At 41.7% G+C, this 17,788-nt stretch overlaps 1 protein-coding gene across 1 annotated transcript; it reads right to left on the minus strand.

The window, feature by feature from the left end:
* Window positions 1-1,232: 1,232 nt before the first annotated feature.
* Window positions 1,233-17,748, minus strand: trim35-3 (tripartite motif containing 35-3). The gene is made up of 6 exons (XM_079881305.1): window positions 15,860-17,748; window positions 15,622-15,717; window positions 3,850-4,080; window positions 3,746-3,768; window positions 3,545-3,663; window positions 1,233-3,180 (listed from the first exon to the last, which is right to left on the minus strand). The coding sequence occupies exons 1-6, from the start codon at window positions 16,250-16,252 to the stop codon at window positions 2,654-2,656; spliced, it is 1,389 nt and encodes a 462-aa protein (XP_079737431.1). The 5' UTR covers window positions 16,253-17,748; the 3' UTR covers window positions 1,233-2,653.
* Window positions 17,749-17,788: the final 40 nt, after the last annotated feature.

Consider the following 17,788-nt stretch of genomic DNA (forward strand, 5'->3'; position numbering starts at 1 on the left):
TATACAACAGGTCATCATACAAAAAAAGTAATATTAAGTGCTGTACATTTTAGACACAGTATTTCAGTATTGTTTGATCTATTTTGCATTTTTCATGAGAACTATGCCCTGTTTCGAACTAGCTGCAGTGAGAGAGTGCCTTCATTTTTGGATTTTGCTCTCTCATCAATCTTATTTTTGTTATTTTAACTTCAATTTTAGCCATTTTATCTTCTTTTATAGTAAAATTGACCAAGATTAATATGACCATTTTGCACTTTTTTTTTTTTTTTTTTGTCAAAAAACAATTATGACTGATTGCTAATTGAGATCACGTAAGGATGCATTTGTAAGTCACTGTGGATAAAAGTGTCTCCTAAATGATTAAATGTAAATGTACATTTCGCATTAAGCTCGTTCACTTTTGGTGGTAAACACGCATGTGCATATCAGCAACTCACTCTTCAGACTCCTCTGTAATCCTTAGGCTTGTTCGACTTGAACCGGCGCTGCACAGACCGATCGGTGAATGACATCAAAGTACCGCGAGAGCGAATAGAAAGTAGACGGCTCCTATTCTTTTGAATTGCTCTCGCGGTACTTTGATGTCATAAACCGATCGGTCTGTGCAGCGCCGGTTCAAGTCGAACAAGCCTCTTGGTAATCTTTGACAGCTTTGAACCAGTGTTGTGCCAAATTACTACCCCCTTCGTTAAAGTCAGTACCTGATTGCCTAATCCTAACCACACCCTTAATCCTAACCCCTCCCCCACAACTAATCATTTGGTGGGGGTCGAAATTCGGCACAACACCTGTTCATTGGTTCTTTTTAAGTCGGACATTACTGAAACGCTGACTTTCGACTCTGCATGTCGGTTTGATTCGTTCATTTAAAACTGGTTCTTTGGTTCAGTAACTGGTCTAGTAACTCGTAAGAGCCACTAGTGTAGAACTCGTACATTTCTAATTGGGCCTCAGGCTCGTGGCAGATACACTGGCTCGTCTTTATACCATGTTATTGTTGATAAATTGATGAAAATCAAGACTTCTTCAAATGTCAATCAAAACAAAAACAATTAACAAATCTCATGAAAAAATATAATCACAATTGGAAAACTAATGTTAGGAATATTAAGTTGTTTTAGTAACATCATGAAGTAAAATGTCTACTTATAATTCTAAGTCTCGAGACCTTCTTCTGCAAATATTTTTCAATAATTCAAAAATAATTCAGAAACAAAGATCTTTGGGTTTATAGATGTTTAATTCGATACCAAAAGTTCAGTAGTCTGTACCAACACCAGTGTAATTTCATGATTCTTGTTGGTACCATTTTCAGTACCATAGCAAAACCTATTGGAACTATTTAACTATTCTAAAATAAAAAAATGAATAAATAAATGAGTTAATTATTAATGATAATAATAATTGTATGTACATAATACATTAAAACAGCACGTCGCCTTGAATATTTTTTTTCAGTTATGTAAACATTTCTTTAAAAAGGTCAAATGAAAAGTTAGTAAGAAAAAAAAAAGAATCATAAAACAACAAAGATTAAATAAAACAAGTGGCAAGTCTGTAATTCTGTATTCACACTCCAAGACTCATTGTCTGTTTTGACATTCAGTCAAAATATTCCGTATAATATTTTTTTCCCTGCCCATTGCTAAGGTTATCACTATGTCAGTCATTGCAGTTTCAGATTCGATCCATCTTGAATACGGTAAATAACAGTGTAATGTGTAATTAGCAGCATGAAAAATACAACTTTTATTCAAATTGCAAATGGGTTATACAGAAAGCGAGCAAAGAACATTCCCATTATAATAACTGAAGCTGTTAATCAGAGTTCTGCACTTTTGCAAAAACTCCCGTTATAACCAAATGACACTGTGTCCACACTGCACAATGAATCTCTTACATTGTGTTTATCATTAAAGGATTCATGAGTGTGTAAAACACATAAACTCTGGCATTTTGAGCGGATTCTGACTAACATGTCTGATTGGCCACTGCGTTCACATGCTCAATAGACATGTCCGTGATTAGCTACAATGCTTCAAAAAACACATTGTAAATAGAAACACTGAATGCTTTTCCCAGAGCACTTACACAAATACTGAATGCTCGGGCGTGTTTAAAAACAGCCGCCTATCAGCAGGTACCGAACTGACCTAGTACAGGTACATTTTTTAAATCTCAGTACAGACTCAGTACAATACTTTTGACACTAACACTAGTCACAATAGACAGCAAGTCCTCTGTAATCCTTGGAAAACAGTTGAACTGGCTCCACTGGGTTTTTTTTCGGACATGACTTTCTTTCTCTTATTCTTTGGTTCAGTAACTGGTGCAGTTGCTTCTAACTCTTCATTGGCGTCAACCGACAAATTAAAGTCCGATTAATTTTGATTTTGTGACCCAGCTCGACCAATTCCTCCCTGCAGATCAACTCAAAGAACAATTTGTTCAAGAGTCGGACCTCACTACTATCTGGAGTTTCTCCTGTGGTGATGGTATCAGCTCTACCTCAATAGAGTCTCTTTGATGTTTGAGGAATATGTCACCAAACTTTCTGGTCAACATCAAAAGGAGAATACAAGTTTTAAATGGTCTTTAGGAGACCAGACTTCTCAGAGGCAGCTTGGGCCTCTGACCTCCAGGAGGCACTTCACAACTGATCCAACTCTTCTATCAGATGCAACTCTTCTATCAGATGGAATGTAACTGGTAAAATTTTCAAATCATGACACCAGAAGAATGGAAAGACAGTGTCAGAGAAGATGGTTGTGAATGTGTGTAACTTAGTGTTAGTTACAGGATCAGAGAATGACACCGTTCCTCTGTCATAGTCCAGGTGAACTCTCACTCTCTCAAGCTTCTCTTTCACAGGAAAACCAAACCGCTCATCCAGTCCGTACTGCACCCACCAGACACCAGAGTTAAAGAAAACACCTCCCTTTCTCTGGTTTGATGCTGTAGTTACTCCAAGACTCCAGTACAAACTCTCTTTGACCTCCACATCCCAGCAGTGTGTTCCTGAGTTAAACCCCTCTGAACCCAGAACACATGAATACTCATCAAATCTCTCTGGATTATCAGGAAGTGGTTGACTGTTCAAGCTCCATCTCACACTGGTCAGATCATCAGACAGGACTAGATGTGACTGAGCCGAGTTTGGATCCAGAATCACAGGAGCTGATGAGACACAATCAACAGATGCTTTTATTCTGATGTTCATATAATGATCACGAGTGAACCCTACACAGATTATTATGAATCATGAAAATCATCCTATCAAACACATCAGACATTTTCCTCTGATCACTGTCAGTGTTGTTATAGTAAACATGCTTGAGAAACTTCAGATTTGCATTTCATGTTAACAGAAACTGATACAGACAAAACAACTGAACTCTAGAGATCCTTTGTATTAATGTAACTGTAAATATCATGTCCATCTCTTGTTGGTGTAGTAGCTAATCTATAACGCTAAAATCAGACAATCTTCACCCATGTGTGATTTCCAGTGTCTAACAGCACAGATCTGCTCCAGACTCACTGTTTTGGACTATGTCCTGCATCTTCTTCCAGACTCTGAATGGCAGGTTGCCCAAGTATCTTGGCACATGAATCAAAGCTCCAGAAGCCATCTGTGGATCCGGCTGAGAGATCTGGACCCTGGAAGAACATTCAGGAGTCAGAACTGCAGTGGCTTTGGATCAGAAAAAAGAGAGACCAGAGACATCAGCAGATCACTCACCTTTTCATTGAGACTGAAAACTTCTGCAGAAAAAACACACAATTTATCATCAAGAACTCAATCAATCAATCATCAATCAATCAATGAATGATGTGAAATCAGACCTTCAGAAAGCAGACGTCATTGGCTTTCATCATCTCCTCCATGTCTTTGATTGTGTATGAAAGATCTGAGATGTGTCTATCCATCTCCTCCAGCTTCTCCTTCATCATCTGCTTCTTCTGTTCCTCTTCCTCCCTCAGTGCAGTGATTGTAGCTGCTTCTTCATCTCTGAGAAACAGATGAAGCTTCTCAAACTGCTGTTTAATCTGACGCTCTGTGTGCTCAGCTTGAGACTGAAATCAAAATCACATTCACTTCAATCATCTCAAAGCCAGTGGGGAAATGTGGGTTAGTTAAAAAACAACTTTAACTTTCTGAAGTACTAGTATTGTAGTAGTAGATGTTCTTTCTCTTTACTCTGCAAATACACATAATTCTCACCAGCCTCTCATCACAAAAAAAGTGTTAAATAACTTTTTTTAAAGATTCATAAAAAAGGAAAAAAGATGAACATAAATGAGGTTACAGATTAAAATATTGATAAGTAACTAAATGTAATTTTTTTAAAAATCTATTTAACAACCTTAAAGGGATCATGACATGAGAAATCAAATTTCCCATGATCTGCAAGTTCCCTTTCAGTCGGTCACTCTCTACGTCACTTCGGTGACTGACGAATAGGAATCTCGCTATAGATTCTACTCTACTTCGAGTGTAACTAAAACTAGTCAATGCACATTGGCATGCGATAATTGCATCAGCTGCGCTGCATCGCAGCACCCGAATATAATGAGTAGAAGGTGCATTGCATCTTCAACTTTTCGATTCGGAGCCGAGCGATTTTCATGTCTACTCTTTACAAAGCGGTGTTTAACCCCCTGGGGTCGGCTATCGCGCCGGTGCGATAGGCTCGTTTTTTTCCGTATGAGTGCAGAAAAAAAAAAAAAAAAAAGATTAATTTTTATCTTATATGCTTGTGTTATACATCAATCGATCCTGTTTAGTGTGTATTTTTTTTGTGTATGCTCATAATAAAAACAAAGTGTTGTGCTTTTCGCCAAATAAAGAAAAATAAACATGATGCGAGTTCTGCCTACTCTCCGTCAGTGAAGTCAATTCTGAAACGCGTCCGAAAATGAACTGTAACTCAGCGAATACTCAGTCAAACAGGCATACAGTCACACAGGCATGAAGCTTGAATTCTCTTCTTTTAAATGAAGTAATTTTTATAAAAAACAAATATTCACAGTTTATATAATATGTATGTAAAGAGAGAGATGTCAGTCGTTCTCATCTCAGCTAATTAAGTTTTAATGTGACTCCGCCTACGGAGACCGCGCTATTCAAACGCAAATGTGAGGCGATCCATACAAACCTGTGAAACGCCCACATCAGCTGGATAATGCCGGTGACACACGGGATGCGTGGCGTAAGCGTCTCAGCTGCGTGGCGTGTCCGTTTTTATTTCGGCTCCCATGTTAACAGTTTAGAGTTTGCACACTGCCTGTGTGAGACGCGCGTCTCAGGCGTGGCACGAGCCGCGTGGAAAACGCGTGCATTCTAGAAATAGAACCGACGCCTATTTTTCACGTGACACGCAAGCGTCTTGGAAGCGTTTACATGCAAAATTGAATAGGAAAATCTGTTTATTTGTCATTTTGACACGAATACATATTAATAAATGTCCTTTTGATGTTTAAAAGTGTCTAGGTTTTGACATAAATGCAAATATAAATGTAATTTTACAAAATATGATCGATTTTCAAATACTGCTGTATTGAATGAACAGCTTTTAGCAAACTCTATTGCTATACTGAGATGAGGAATATATACTGTATGTGTTTTGTCAAAAATAAAGTCATCAACTAACTAATGAATCCTTTACTTTGAAATACGTATGATAAAATGTATACTTTAGTTTTGAAAGACGTTGACTAGTTTTGAAAAGATTATAAAGTATGTATGTGCATGCATATATATATGTGTGTGTGTATATATGAAGAGTTCAGATGCAAAAGCCTCTAAATGCCATCTGAAATTTTTTCCTAGAATGATCATTTTTATGAAGCTTGTATATTTAAGTTAGCTATATAGGTGACACACCTGAATGAATGGCTCATTAAGTATGCAGGGACGTAGTCTCACCAGGTGTGAACTACTAAATATGCATGATGCTGTTGGAGCGTTTACGCTCCATCCGCATATTGGCTTTCCAAACTAAAAGTGTTTCACAAAACTAAAATCAATGTATTGTTTTATGTGAATGATTAGGCAGGATGATTTTCATATCATTTTGAAGAAAAAACACTAGGCGATGACATCCATTAGTCAAAAGTCTTATTGCCACATATTTAGTATGTGTTTTGTGGCCTTATTTCAGAAACTTTAATTTTTAGTTTTTTCGATAACCATACATAAACATTATTCTCTCAAAAATGAAAACATGTACATACATGTGGCTCACATATTATGGAAGTCCTGTTTGTGCTATATAGAGTGAATTTACATCTTTGCCATTAATATGTTTATAAGCAACTGAAAAAAGCACAAATGTCAGGGCATGTCAGAACATCTCAAGGACCCCAAAAACACCCCAGACCCCAGAGGGTTAAACTGAACAACTTGCGTCTTTTTGAAGATGACATTTAACCTGTGTGTTTCTGGATTCAGAATCAGAATCAGAAAGAGCTTTATTGCCAAGTGTGCTTGCACCCACAAGGAATTTTTCTTGGTACTGAAGCTTCCAGTGCACATATACAAATACAAATACAACAAGAACATAGTAATACAAATTCTAAGAATGAAAATATATAAAAAATAAATAAAAATAGTATAAAAGTAAAAAAGTAGGGTCACAGTTGGGTTTAGTCTGAATAAACATTTATAGATTATGAACATATTTACAGTATTTTGAGTAGTATGAATAATATAAATATCACCTGAATTAGAGAATATTACACTAGACAGTGGGAGTCTAGCGCATGTTACAGATTATAAACATATTTACAGTATTTTGAGTAGTATGAATAATATAGATATAAATGTCACCTGAGTTTATTGCACTAGACAGTGGGAGTATTGCACTTACAGGCATATGCTTTGGGGGGCATGTTAAGTGTTCAGAAGGGAAATGGCCTGTGGAAAGAAACTGTTCCTGTGCCTGGAAGTTCTTGTGGCCAGTGATCTGTGTCGCCGTCCTGACGGTAACAGTTCAAACAGGGAGTGTCCAGGGTGAGTGGAGTCTGTGATGATTTTACCTGCTCTCTTCCTCACTCTGGAAGAGTACAGGTCCTGGAGGGTTGGCAGGGGGGCACCAATAATCCTCTCTGCAGTCCGGACTGTCCGTTGTAGTCTCCTGATGTCCGATTTGGTAGCTGAACCAAACCAGACAGTGATGGAAGTGCTTAAGACAGACTCAATGACGGCTGAGTAGAACTGGATCAGCAGCTCCTGTGGCAGATTGAACTTCTTCAGCTGGCGAAGGAAGTACAGTCTCTGCTGGGCCTTTTTCACAATGGAGTCAATGTGATTTGCCCACTTCAGGTCCTGGGAGATGGTAGAGCCCAGGAACCTGAATGACTCCACTGCTTCCACAGTGCTGTTCATAATGGTGAGAGGGGGGAGTGCTGGGGTGTTTCTCCTGAAGTCCACGATCATCTCCACTGTTTTGAGTGTGTTCAGCTCAAGGTTGTTATAGCTGCACCAGACAGCCAACTGTTCAACCCCCAGTCTGTAAGCAGACTCGTCACCATTTTGGATGAGACCGATGACAGTGGTGTCGTCTGCAAATTTCAGGAGCTTGACAGAGGGGTCTTTAGAAGTGCAGTCATTAGTGTACAGGGAGAAGAGCAGAGGGGAGAGAACGCACCCTTGGGGGGCGCCAGTGCTGATGGTGAGGGTCCTGGATGTGAGTTTCCCCAGTCTCACTAGCTGCTGTCGGTCCGTCAGGAAGCTGGAGATCCACTGACAGATTGTGGATGGCATGGAGAGCTGAGTCAGTTTGGCTGTGAGAAGATCAGGGATGATGGTATTGAAGGCCGAACTGAAGTCCACAAATAGGATCCGTGCATAAGTCCCAGGTCTGTCAAGATGTTGCAGGATATAGTGCAGTCCCATGTTGACTGCATCATCCACAGACCTGTTTGCTCTGTAAGCAAACTGAAGGGGATCCATCAGGGGTCCGGTGATGTCCTTCAGATAGGCCAACACCAGTCTTTCAAACGACTTCATGACCACAGACGTGAGAGCGACAGGTCTGTAGTCATTAAGTCCAGTGATTTTAGTTTTTTTGGGAACCGGAATGATAGTGGAGCGTTTGAAGCAGCAGGGAACTTCACACTGCTCCAATGATCTGTTGAAGATCTGCGTGAAGACTGGGGCCAGTTGGTCAGCACAGGCTTTTAGACAAGCAGATGAGATGCCGTCTGGGCCTGAAGCTTTCCTAGTCTTCTGTTTTTTGAAGACTCTGCTCACGTCCTCCACACAGACCTTAAGCTCAGGTTGGATGGCAGAAGGGGGGAGGAGAGGGGTTGCAGGAGGTGATGGTGGATGTGTGAAGTGCACATCAGGGCGGGTGTGAGGTGTGAGTCTGGGCTTCTCAAACCTGCAATAGAATGCATTGAGAGTGTCAGCCAGTTGTTGATTCTCCACAGATGGGGGGGATGGTGATTTGTAGTTGGTGATGTTCCTCAGGCCTCTCCAGACTGATGCCGGGTCGTTGGCTGAAAACTGTTTTTTCAGCTTTTCAGAGTAGCTTCTTTTAGCAACTCTGATCTCCTTTGTCAGTTTGTTTCTGGCCTGGTTATGCAAGATTTTATCCCCACTTCTGTAAGCATCCTCTTTGGCATGACGAAGCTGTTTGAGTTTCCCAGTAAACCATGGTTTATCATTAGTGAATGATAAGAATGTCCTGGTAGGAATGCATGTATCCTCACAGAAACTGATATATGATGTTACAGTATCTGTGAGCTCATCCAGATCGGTGGCTGCAGCTTCAAAAACAGTCCAATCAGTGCAATCGAAGCAGGCCTGTAGATCCTGCTCTGCTTCGTTGGTCCATCTTTTTACAGTCCTTAATACAGGTTTAGCTGATTTCAGTTTCTGCCTGTAGGTCGGTATAAGATGAACCAAACAGTGATCAGAGAGCCCCAAAGCTGCCCGTGGGACGGAGTGATACGCATTCTTTATCGTGGTGTAACAGTGGTCCAATATATTACTGTCTCTGGTAGGACATGTAACATGCTGTCTGTATTTTGGCAGTTCACGGGAGAGATTTGCTTTGTTAAAATCCCCAAGAATGATTAAAAGAGAGTCTGGGTACCTTTGTTCCATTTCAGCTATATGTTCAGCCAGCTGTTGTAGCGCCGCGCTCACACACGCGTCTGGAGGAATGTAAACATTCGCGAGAATGAATGAGGAAAACTCCCGCGGCGAGTAGAAAGGTTTACAGTTTATGAAATGCGCCTCTAAATTAGGAGAGCACATCTTCTTCAGTGTTGTTACATCTGAACACCAACTTTCGTTAATGTAGAAACACAATCCACCACCTCTCGTTTTCCCCGTTAGTTCCGCGATGCGATCCGCTCGGAACAGCTGGAAGCCCGGCAGATGTAGTGCGTTGTCCGGTATGGCTTCACTCAGCCAGGTTTCAGTGAAGCACAGAGCAGCGGAGTTTAAAAAATCCTTGTTAGTGCGGGTGAGGAGAAGAAGTTCGTCCATTTTGTTAGGAAGAGATCGGAGATTCGCAAGATGAATACTGGGTAGTGCAGTGCGGAGGCCGCGCTCGCGGAGTTTAACCAGCGCGCCGGCGCGCTTCCCGCGTTTGCGTCTGACCGCGCGTTTTAACAACACCGCTGCGCCTCCAACGAGAATGTCCAGTAAAACGTCTGAGTAATCAAAATCTGTAAAAAACTTGTCTGGTGTGTGTTTCCTAATGTCCAGAAGTTTGTCTTTGGTGAAACTGATAGGAAAAGAATGACTAAACGCAGAACAAACGAACAAAAACAACACAATGACTGGAGAGCTCCACACCGAGGCAGCCATCCGCGGCGCCATCTTGATTCGGCGCCATCTTGATTCGTTTGTAACCTGGCGCTGAGGGATGGTCTTTATAGCTGTGTCACGTGTCTGGGCTTCAAACACGCTGAGATAGCGAGTCATGCACTCATTGCGGGAAGATGACCACCGCAGAGTTGAAGTAGAGACTCCTATATCTCCAAAGAGGTGGGTCCCTGTGACTCTGCCTCGATCTAATCCTCCCCAGAAGGTTACTTCAGGCAGTAGCAGGGGTGATTTGAACCCTCACTCCTCATGCATTCCGCAGCCAGCAGAGCTGCCACAGGAACGCACAGGACCATCTCAAGGCGCTGTACCTGCCATATCCTTTGGGGCTCTGATGTCGATCACTGCATCAGAGGATGAGCCAGACGATTTGGCTTTGTTGCCTCCTTCGGGAAATGTAGCATTGCTCAAGTCCAGAGATGATGGCCATGCTTTCTCAGGCCGCTGAGAGGGTCGGGCTCGAGTGGAATTGACCACTGTGTCCCCAGCGCTCGGGGCTATACGGTTGGTTTCTCAGGGTGGCTTGCACTAGTTCTCAGCGTCCCACCCCGGTACCTTTCTTCCTGGAGGTGCATGAGGAATTCACTAGGTCGTGGACGGCACCTTTAACTGCCTGAAACCTTCTTGGTAGCCCTCACCACCCTTGATGGAAGGGCCTTGATGGGTTACACGTCAATTTTCCCAGTGGAATTGGATTTCACCAGCAAGGCTTACTAGGCCTGTGGGGAAGCCGCCTTTGCCATACACGCCATGGCGTTGTTGCAGGTCCATCAGGTAAAGGCACTGAAAGACCTGCACAAGGATGGTCATGACCCAGAAGTTCTGCACGGCCTCTAGCTCATGCGATGTCCACATTAGTGGTCCAGGAACACCATTTCTGGCTGTGTCTGGACGACATCAGGGAAACCAACAAGTACAAGTTTCTTAATTCCCTCGTGTCCCAGACCGACCTCTTTGGCGGCGTGGTTGAGAGCTTTGCCCAGCAGTTCTCAGCCGCCCAGAAGCACACTAAGGCGATTTCCCACATCCTGCCCCGATGGTCCGCTGCTCCTTCCACCCATCCTCTGCTTGTCGCAGACTGCACCATTCATTCCCCTGGGTGGAAATCACAGTCCTACTAGCGAAGGATGCGATAGAGCTGGTCCCTCCCTTCAGCGGATATGAGCACAGGGTTTTAAAGCCCCTAATTCATTGTATCCTAGAAAAGCGATGAGTTACGGCCGATCTTGGACCTGCAAGTCTTGAATCGGAGCTTTCACAAGCTAACATTCAAGATGCTGATGCAGAAACGCATTTTTGAATGCGTCCGTCCCCGAGATTGGTTTGCAGCGATCGACCTGAAGGACGCGTACTTTCATGTCTCGATTCTTCTTCGACACAGACCATTTCTGTGCTTTGCGTTCGAGGGTCAAGCATATCAGTACAAAGTCCTACCCTTCAGGCTGTCCCTGTCTCCCCGTGTCTTCACGAAAGTAGCGGAGGAGGCCATTGTTCCCATGAGGAACACAGCGTTCGCATTCTCAACTATCTCCATGACCGGCTGATACTACCACAGTCTCAGGACCAGTTGTGTGAACACAGGGACCTGGTGCTCAGTCACCTCAGCCAGCTGGGGCTTCAGGTCAACTGGAAAAAGAGCAAACTCACCCCGTGCAGAGGATCTATTTTCTCGGTATGGAGTTGGATTCAGTTGAACAATCAGCGCGCCTCAGAGAGGAACATGCTCGGTTGGTACTGAACTGCTTGAATATGTTCAAGGGCAGGACGGCGGTCCCACTGAAATTCTTTCTGGGGCATATGGCACCCGCAGCGGCTGTGTCGCCGCTCAGCTTGCTCCATATGAGGCCGCTTCAGCACTGGCTTCACTCCAGAGATGGGTGTGGTAGCACGGCATCCACCGGGTGACAATCACACCAGCATGCCACCAAACCTTCAGCCTGTGATCAGACCCTTCATTTCTTCGGGCGGGAGTGCTCCTGGAACAAGTGTCCAGGCATGCTGTGGTTTTCAAGGATGCCTCCGTACAACGGTCATGCAGTTGCCGGGGTTTGGACGGGTCCCCACCTGTATTGGTACATCAACTGCCTCGAGTTGCTTGCAGTACGTCTTGCTCTGAGCCGTCTAAAAAGGCCACTACAGGGCAAAAATTTGCTTGTCTGCACGGACAACACTGCGACCATGGCATAAATCAACCGACAAGGTGGTCTACGCTCCCGTCGCATGTCGCAACTCGCCCGCCATCTCCACCTCTGGAGTCAGAAGCATCTGAGGTTGCTTCGGGTCAATCATGTTGCTCAACTGTGTAGCCGACGAGCTATCATGAGCTGCGCTCCTGGTAAAGTGGCGACTCCACCCCTAGGTGGTCCAGCTGATCTGACGTTGTTTCGGAGCTGCACAGGTAGACCTCCACATGACTTCTTCAGGGAAGGATGTGGCTTCCACAGCATTCCTTTTACAGGGCACGCTTCCCCAGTGTTATCCAATGGTCTCACGGTGTCACAACAGCAGTGATTAGGGCTGGGTATTGCCTCGATACTATCGAGTATCGAAAAATGACATGTTGTTCGGTACCAGATTTCGATACCTAAAGCCTAGTTCACACTACATGATTTTAAAACGTCGGGCTGAACTGTGCGGTTCACACTACATGACTTGCTCTCTGTGAAATCAGGAGTGTTCAAGTTGTTGAGCTGTTCACACCACACAACACAACGTGATTGATCCACAACAGGAGGTAACGCACTACACCGAGTGGATCTGCATACGCGAACAGCAGGGATTGTCTGTGCTACAGAAAGAGTTGGAGGTGAGTAGGCTGCAGCATGTTTATATCGGAGATGTAGCTGCATGCTTATGTTTGTCTGACGGCCCGCGTATTTACTTTTTTACAGTCTATGGTATTTATCCGGTGACCTCAACCCATGCCTTGCTCTGACTGGCTGTAGCTCATGACATCACATGAGATTGAGTCGTGCGACAGCTCCGGATATCTAGCATGCTAGATATTTTTCTGGGCTCAGCAACGCGTCTGCGAGGCGTCTGCGAGCGTCTTTGATGCGTTGTTGGCTCTTTCATACTAACAGATTGGCGAACGTTCATCGCTCGCTAATCCCCCGCGATTTGCACGCGATAACACCCTGACCTGTCGGCGAGCTCAACGATTTGCAAATCGGGCTTAAATCGGGCTTAAAATCATGTAGTGTGAACTAGGCTTAAGGGGTTAACTCGTCAACGTCAATGCTCAAACAAATACATATGAAATGCACAACGACACACATAAAGTCGCTCACGCACATACAGTATGTGTAGAGTTTGCGTAACTACACACACGAGAAGCGCGGAACTCTCTGCGCACATACTCATATGAGACGCGAGCACACACACATAATACCTTAAAGATGTGGAAAAGTCGATCAAAAGTGTGGGTACATTTCTCCAGGCTCAATGCCAACAGCGCGCAATGCAGTATTTGCGGTAAAATAATTGCGAGTGTTTAAAAATATGACGACAAATATGATGAAGACCTTGACAGTGCACGGCCACGGAGTAAACATAATAGCAGAAAGTTGCTTCGCCTTCGACTGGTAAATGAAGAGGTACCTTGTTGATCACTCTGACAGTGTTTATATTGCAATAATAACCTACTGAGTGTACACAGCTGTTCAAAAATGTGTTGGTTAGTCAGATTTTTATTTCCAGTAAGGATGCATTAAAGTTATCAAAAGTAACATTAAAACGTGTAATGTTACAAAATATTTTGTTTTTAAATAAATGCTGTTCTTTTGACATTTTTATTCATCAAAGAATCATGAAAAAAAATTATCATAGTTTCCAAAATATTAAGCAGCAAACTGTTTTCATATTTCTAAAGGATCATGTGACACTGAAGAAATGATTTTGAAAATTCAGCTTTGACATCACAGGAATAAAATGCATTTTGAAATATATTCAAATAAGATTTTAAATTGTAATATTAGTATTTCACAATAGTACAAGTTTTACTGTATTTAAAAAAAAATACAGCTTTGGTGAGCATGAGCTCTTTATAAAATATTTTTTGTTCCTTTGTGCTTTTTTTGTTCCTTTGTGCACTGGCTAAGGAGCATGAGTCAAACTGAAAAAATAAAACCACAATTTTCTGAGGTAATGTGTTATGTAAAATGGATTTCATAAAATTGGTATCAAAAAAAGTATCGTTAGGAACCGGTATCGAAACTGAGGTATCGAAAATGGTATCGGATCGAAAGATTTTGAACAATACCCAGCCCTAGCAGTGATGGACTTCACAGCTATGTAAGTAGAAGGTTTACACAGGGCGCTGGATGGGGTCAGCAGCTGTGGTAGGGGATTCCTATTCGTTGGGCACCGACGTGACGTAGAGAGTGACCGACTGAAAGGGAACGTCTCGGTTACGTATGTAACCCTCATTCCCTGAAGGAGGGAATGGAGACGTCACATCCCGTCACCACATCTGCTGTGCACCGCTGGTGCAGCCAGGTCACCGGCTCGGCTCCTCAGCGAAAACCTGAAGATGCAATGCATCTGTTCCTCAATATATGCACGTGCCGCGATGCAGCGCAGTTGATGCAATTATCGCATGCCAATTTTCATTGGCTCATTTTAGTTACACTCAAAGTATATTCAGGGAACCTCCTTCAGAGAAAGATTTTTTTTGTGATTTGTGACATTGACAAAAAGTTAAACATCATTGCACCATAGGCCCAGTCACCATATGTTCAGTCGCTTAATGGCTGACATTTGCTAACACTGGGAGTGAGCATTGTGCCAAAAGCAAATAGAAGCCATTATAATCACTGACCCAGAACAAATGAAATTGAAAGAACGAGTGATTGAAAGAACATTCGCTTTGACGTGTCCAGTTTAAACAGTTTGTTAGCATCTCTGTACAGATTTCAAAAGGATACCAGCATCGGAAATGCGTGGATGGTTTAGTCCAATTTTGGTTTAGTCATCCCAGATCATGTCGGAGGACTATGTGTTTGTTCTGAGCATTTTGTTTTGTAAACGAGGCAGTGTAATGGACAGTTTGCAAAGAATCTTTTGTTGAACGATGAAGCAGTCAACTGTATTGGATCTGACAGCAGCAACATCACAAACCACAAGTAAATGATTTTATAATGCTTTGTCATGATTTTACATGGATTATGTTTTCAAAACACTTACTCATGTGCAATAGCGAGTGGGCGTTAGTATTGTTTCACATGCAATGAAGTTAGTCAATCATAACAGTGGCCATTTACTGACAAGCCTTAAAGGAGCCGCACCTTTAAAAACTGATTATTTCAGACAGAGGGCCAGAATGAAGATAGAAAATAATAATTTTCCGCATGGTTTTTTTGTGTGTGTGTGTAAAAAACATTAACATTATAAGGGAACCTCAAGGAACATATTAAAATAACAAAACAAAAACAAAATCCATGTCATGATCCCTTTCAATTACATGAAATATCTTACAATTGTCAAAGGTGACATATTTTTGCTCAGTTCTTCCCTCAAGTAGATGCATATTGTCAACAGCATATTGAATATTAATCACGTTGTTTGTGCTTGCCTAAAATGGTTTGCTGAATGCATAGAGAACGAAAGGTGAGCGCTAACCACTGTCCAGCCCACAGCAAAAGTACCCAGAAATCGGAGGCTTTGTTTTACGCAAACGATTACATTAATACACTTTATACTAAATAGAGTATGTCAGACAAACCAATTCAGATTTTCACATCAAATTTGTGAATGTCAAAAGAATCAATCCTCACCTTGATGTGTTGAACTGTTTTCTCAAACTTTGCTTTAATGTTTTCTTTGTGTTTCAGTTTCTCTTGTAAGGGCTTCAGTGCTGTATTGAGCTCCTCCTAGAATTTAAAGTGAAAATACAGAAGATATTCTTCAATATGTTCATGTAACAGAAAATGTAACAGACACGTACATTGTTTATGATATAGCCTACAACTTCTATGATACAAGTTTTTATCCTAAGATTTGAATCTGTCTTACCTTATATGATGAAACCACTTCACCAATGGGTCTGAATGTGTGACTGACGTGTGTCTGTGAAGTATAGCACACTAAACACGCAGGCTGTTTGTCCTCCAGACAGAAGAGTTTAAGTTTTTCACTGTGTAAACTGCAGAGCTCCTCAGACCCTGATGACTGGCTCTCGTTTTTCTCCTTCAGGAACGCCTCACACAAGTTCTTTAATGCAAGATTACATGTTGGATCAGATTTTGATCTTCTCCTGCAGACAGGACACTCCTGAGTTTTCTTGATTTTCCAGAACTGTTGAAGACACTCTTTACAGACACTGTGACTACATGATAAAATAACAGGAGCGCTGAAGATTTCACGACACACAGGACAGATATAATCATATTCAGCTGGTGAATTCATTTTCACCGTTTGAGCTCCAGAAATCTGAACTTTACTTTCACTTTCTGAATGATGGTTTCAAAAATGAATAATCACAAAGATCTGCTGTCTGTTCAGAAACAAACATTTCAGAATCCTTTAAAGCATTTTCCCTCATTTTCCACTGATCGCTGATTTGTCTTTCCTTTTTTTCCTTCTTCTTCTTTTTGTTGTTGTCAAACACGAGAGTCAGTGTGACAGGAAAAGAGAAATAATGAGGCACTCTCTTCCTGGTAAGTGTTGCAAGAGGGTGGAGTTTCTGATCATCTATGGTTGCATTGTTAGCAGGTCAGACGGCAGTGTCAGGATTTCTTTAGGTTAACGTGAACAAAATGCGCTCAAAATGAACTTGAATCATCAAACTCTCAAAAAGTTTAATGCTAGAAAACCTTAAATTAGCAACATAATAATACAAAACGACTCAATGCACTTTATTTGCATGTGTGTTTCATTTATTGCTCTTAATTTGTTGGTGAGTGTATTTGAAGCTTAACAAATCTTTATCACAATGATTCCTTCACATGCTGATGTTGCAGTGATAAACACACGTCTGTTTATCGCGCTGATTGTGAGTGTTTGGAGACAGGAGACGCCAAACCAGTCACTGACTCTCCATCTGTTCTGCGTAATCCTCGTTCACTAGAGGTACATTTACTGTCACATTGAAGGTAATTACCAGAAAATCAATTTACATTTGACATATTTCTTCTATTTCATATTTCAGACACTTTTATCCAAAGTGAGGAATACAACAAAGTGATTTGTCTTAAGGAGGCAATACAGGAGAAGTGCCAAAAATACAAAGTTATTCAACTATGGAGCCTCAAAAAAGAGAAAAAGATTACAATTTGAGTGTCATAAATCTTAAATGTACAAAACTACTACAATTCGCTGGAGCAGTGAGGCTGAAATACGAATATTTAGGATAATTTGGTGTTTAAAAAGCTTTTAAAAAATCCGTCATGGTCATGGATCAAGTGTAATCTACTTTAAATGTGTTTTTTTAACCTTACTACAATTGAAGTTTAGAAAATATTAAAGTAACGTTATTTATTCTGTAGTTTGTCGCGGTCAGTGGCCAACTTAAAATAAATAAAAATACATTAACGTTATCTCTAAGATTTTACCTCAGGCCACCTCACGGGAGATTGTTCGTGCGCTAATCAACCAAACATGGTATTTAATTAGCATGCTTAATTAAACTAGAATGCTTTTAAATGCACACAACTGTACACATCTAAATTGAGATTAAACGTAACGTATGCAAAAACGATGGATGAACAGACTCAGGATTGATCAATCAAATAGGCTTACCTTGTGTCTGCTGGAAAGTGACTTGCAAAATCAGCAGGCGCGTGCGTGCGTAGTAAACAACAGAACGTGCACGCGCTGCACCTTTGTCTCGTGCCCCATTCAAAGCATCTCTTTTATTCACAAAGTATACATATGAATAATAACCAACCATTTACTAAGTAAAACCACTTCATATGAACCATGTGACCTTGGTTATAAAATGTA

Source organism: Squalius cephalus (assembly GCF_949319135.1).
Source record: "Squalius cephalus genome assembly, chromosome: 1".
NCBI classification, from domain to species: Eukaryota; Metazoa; Chordata; class Actinopteri; order Cypriniformes; family Leuciscidae; genus Squalius; species Squalius cephalus.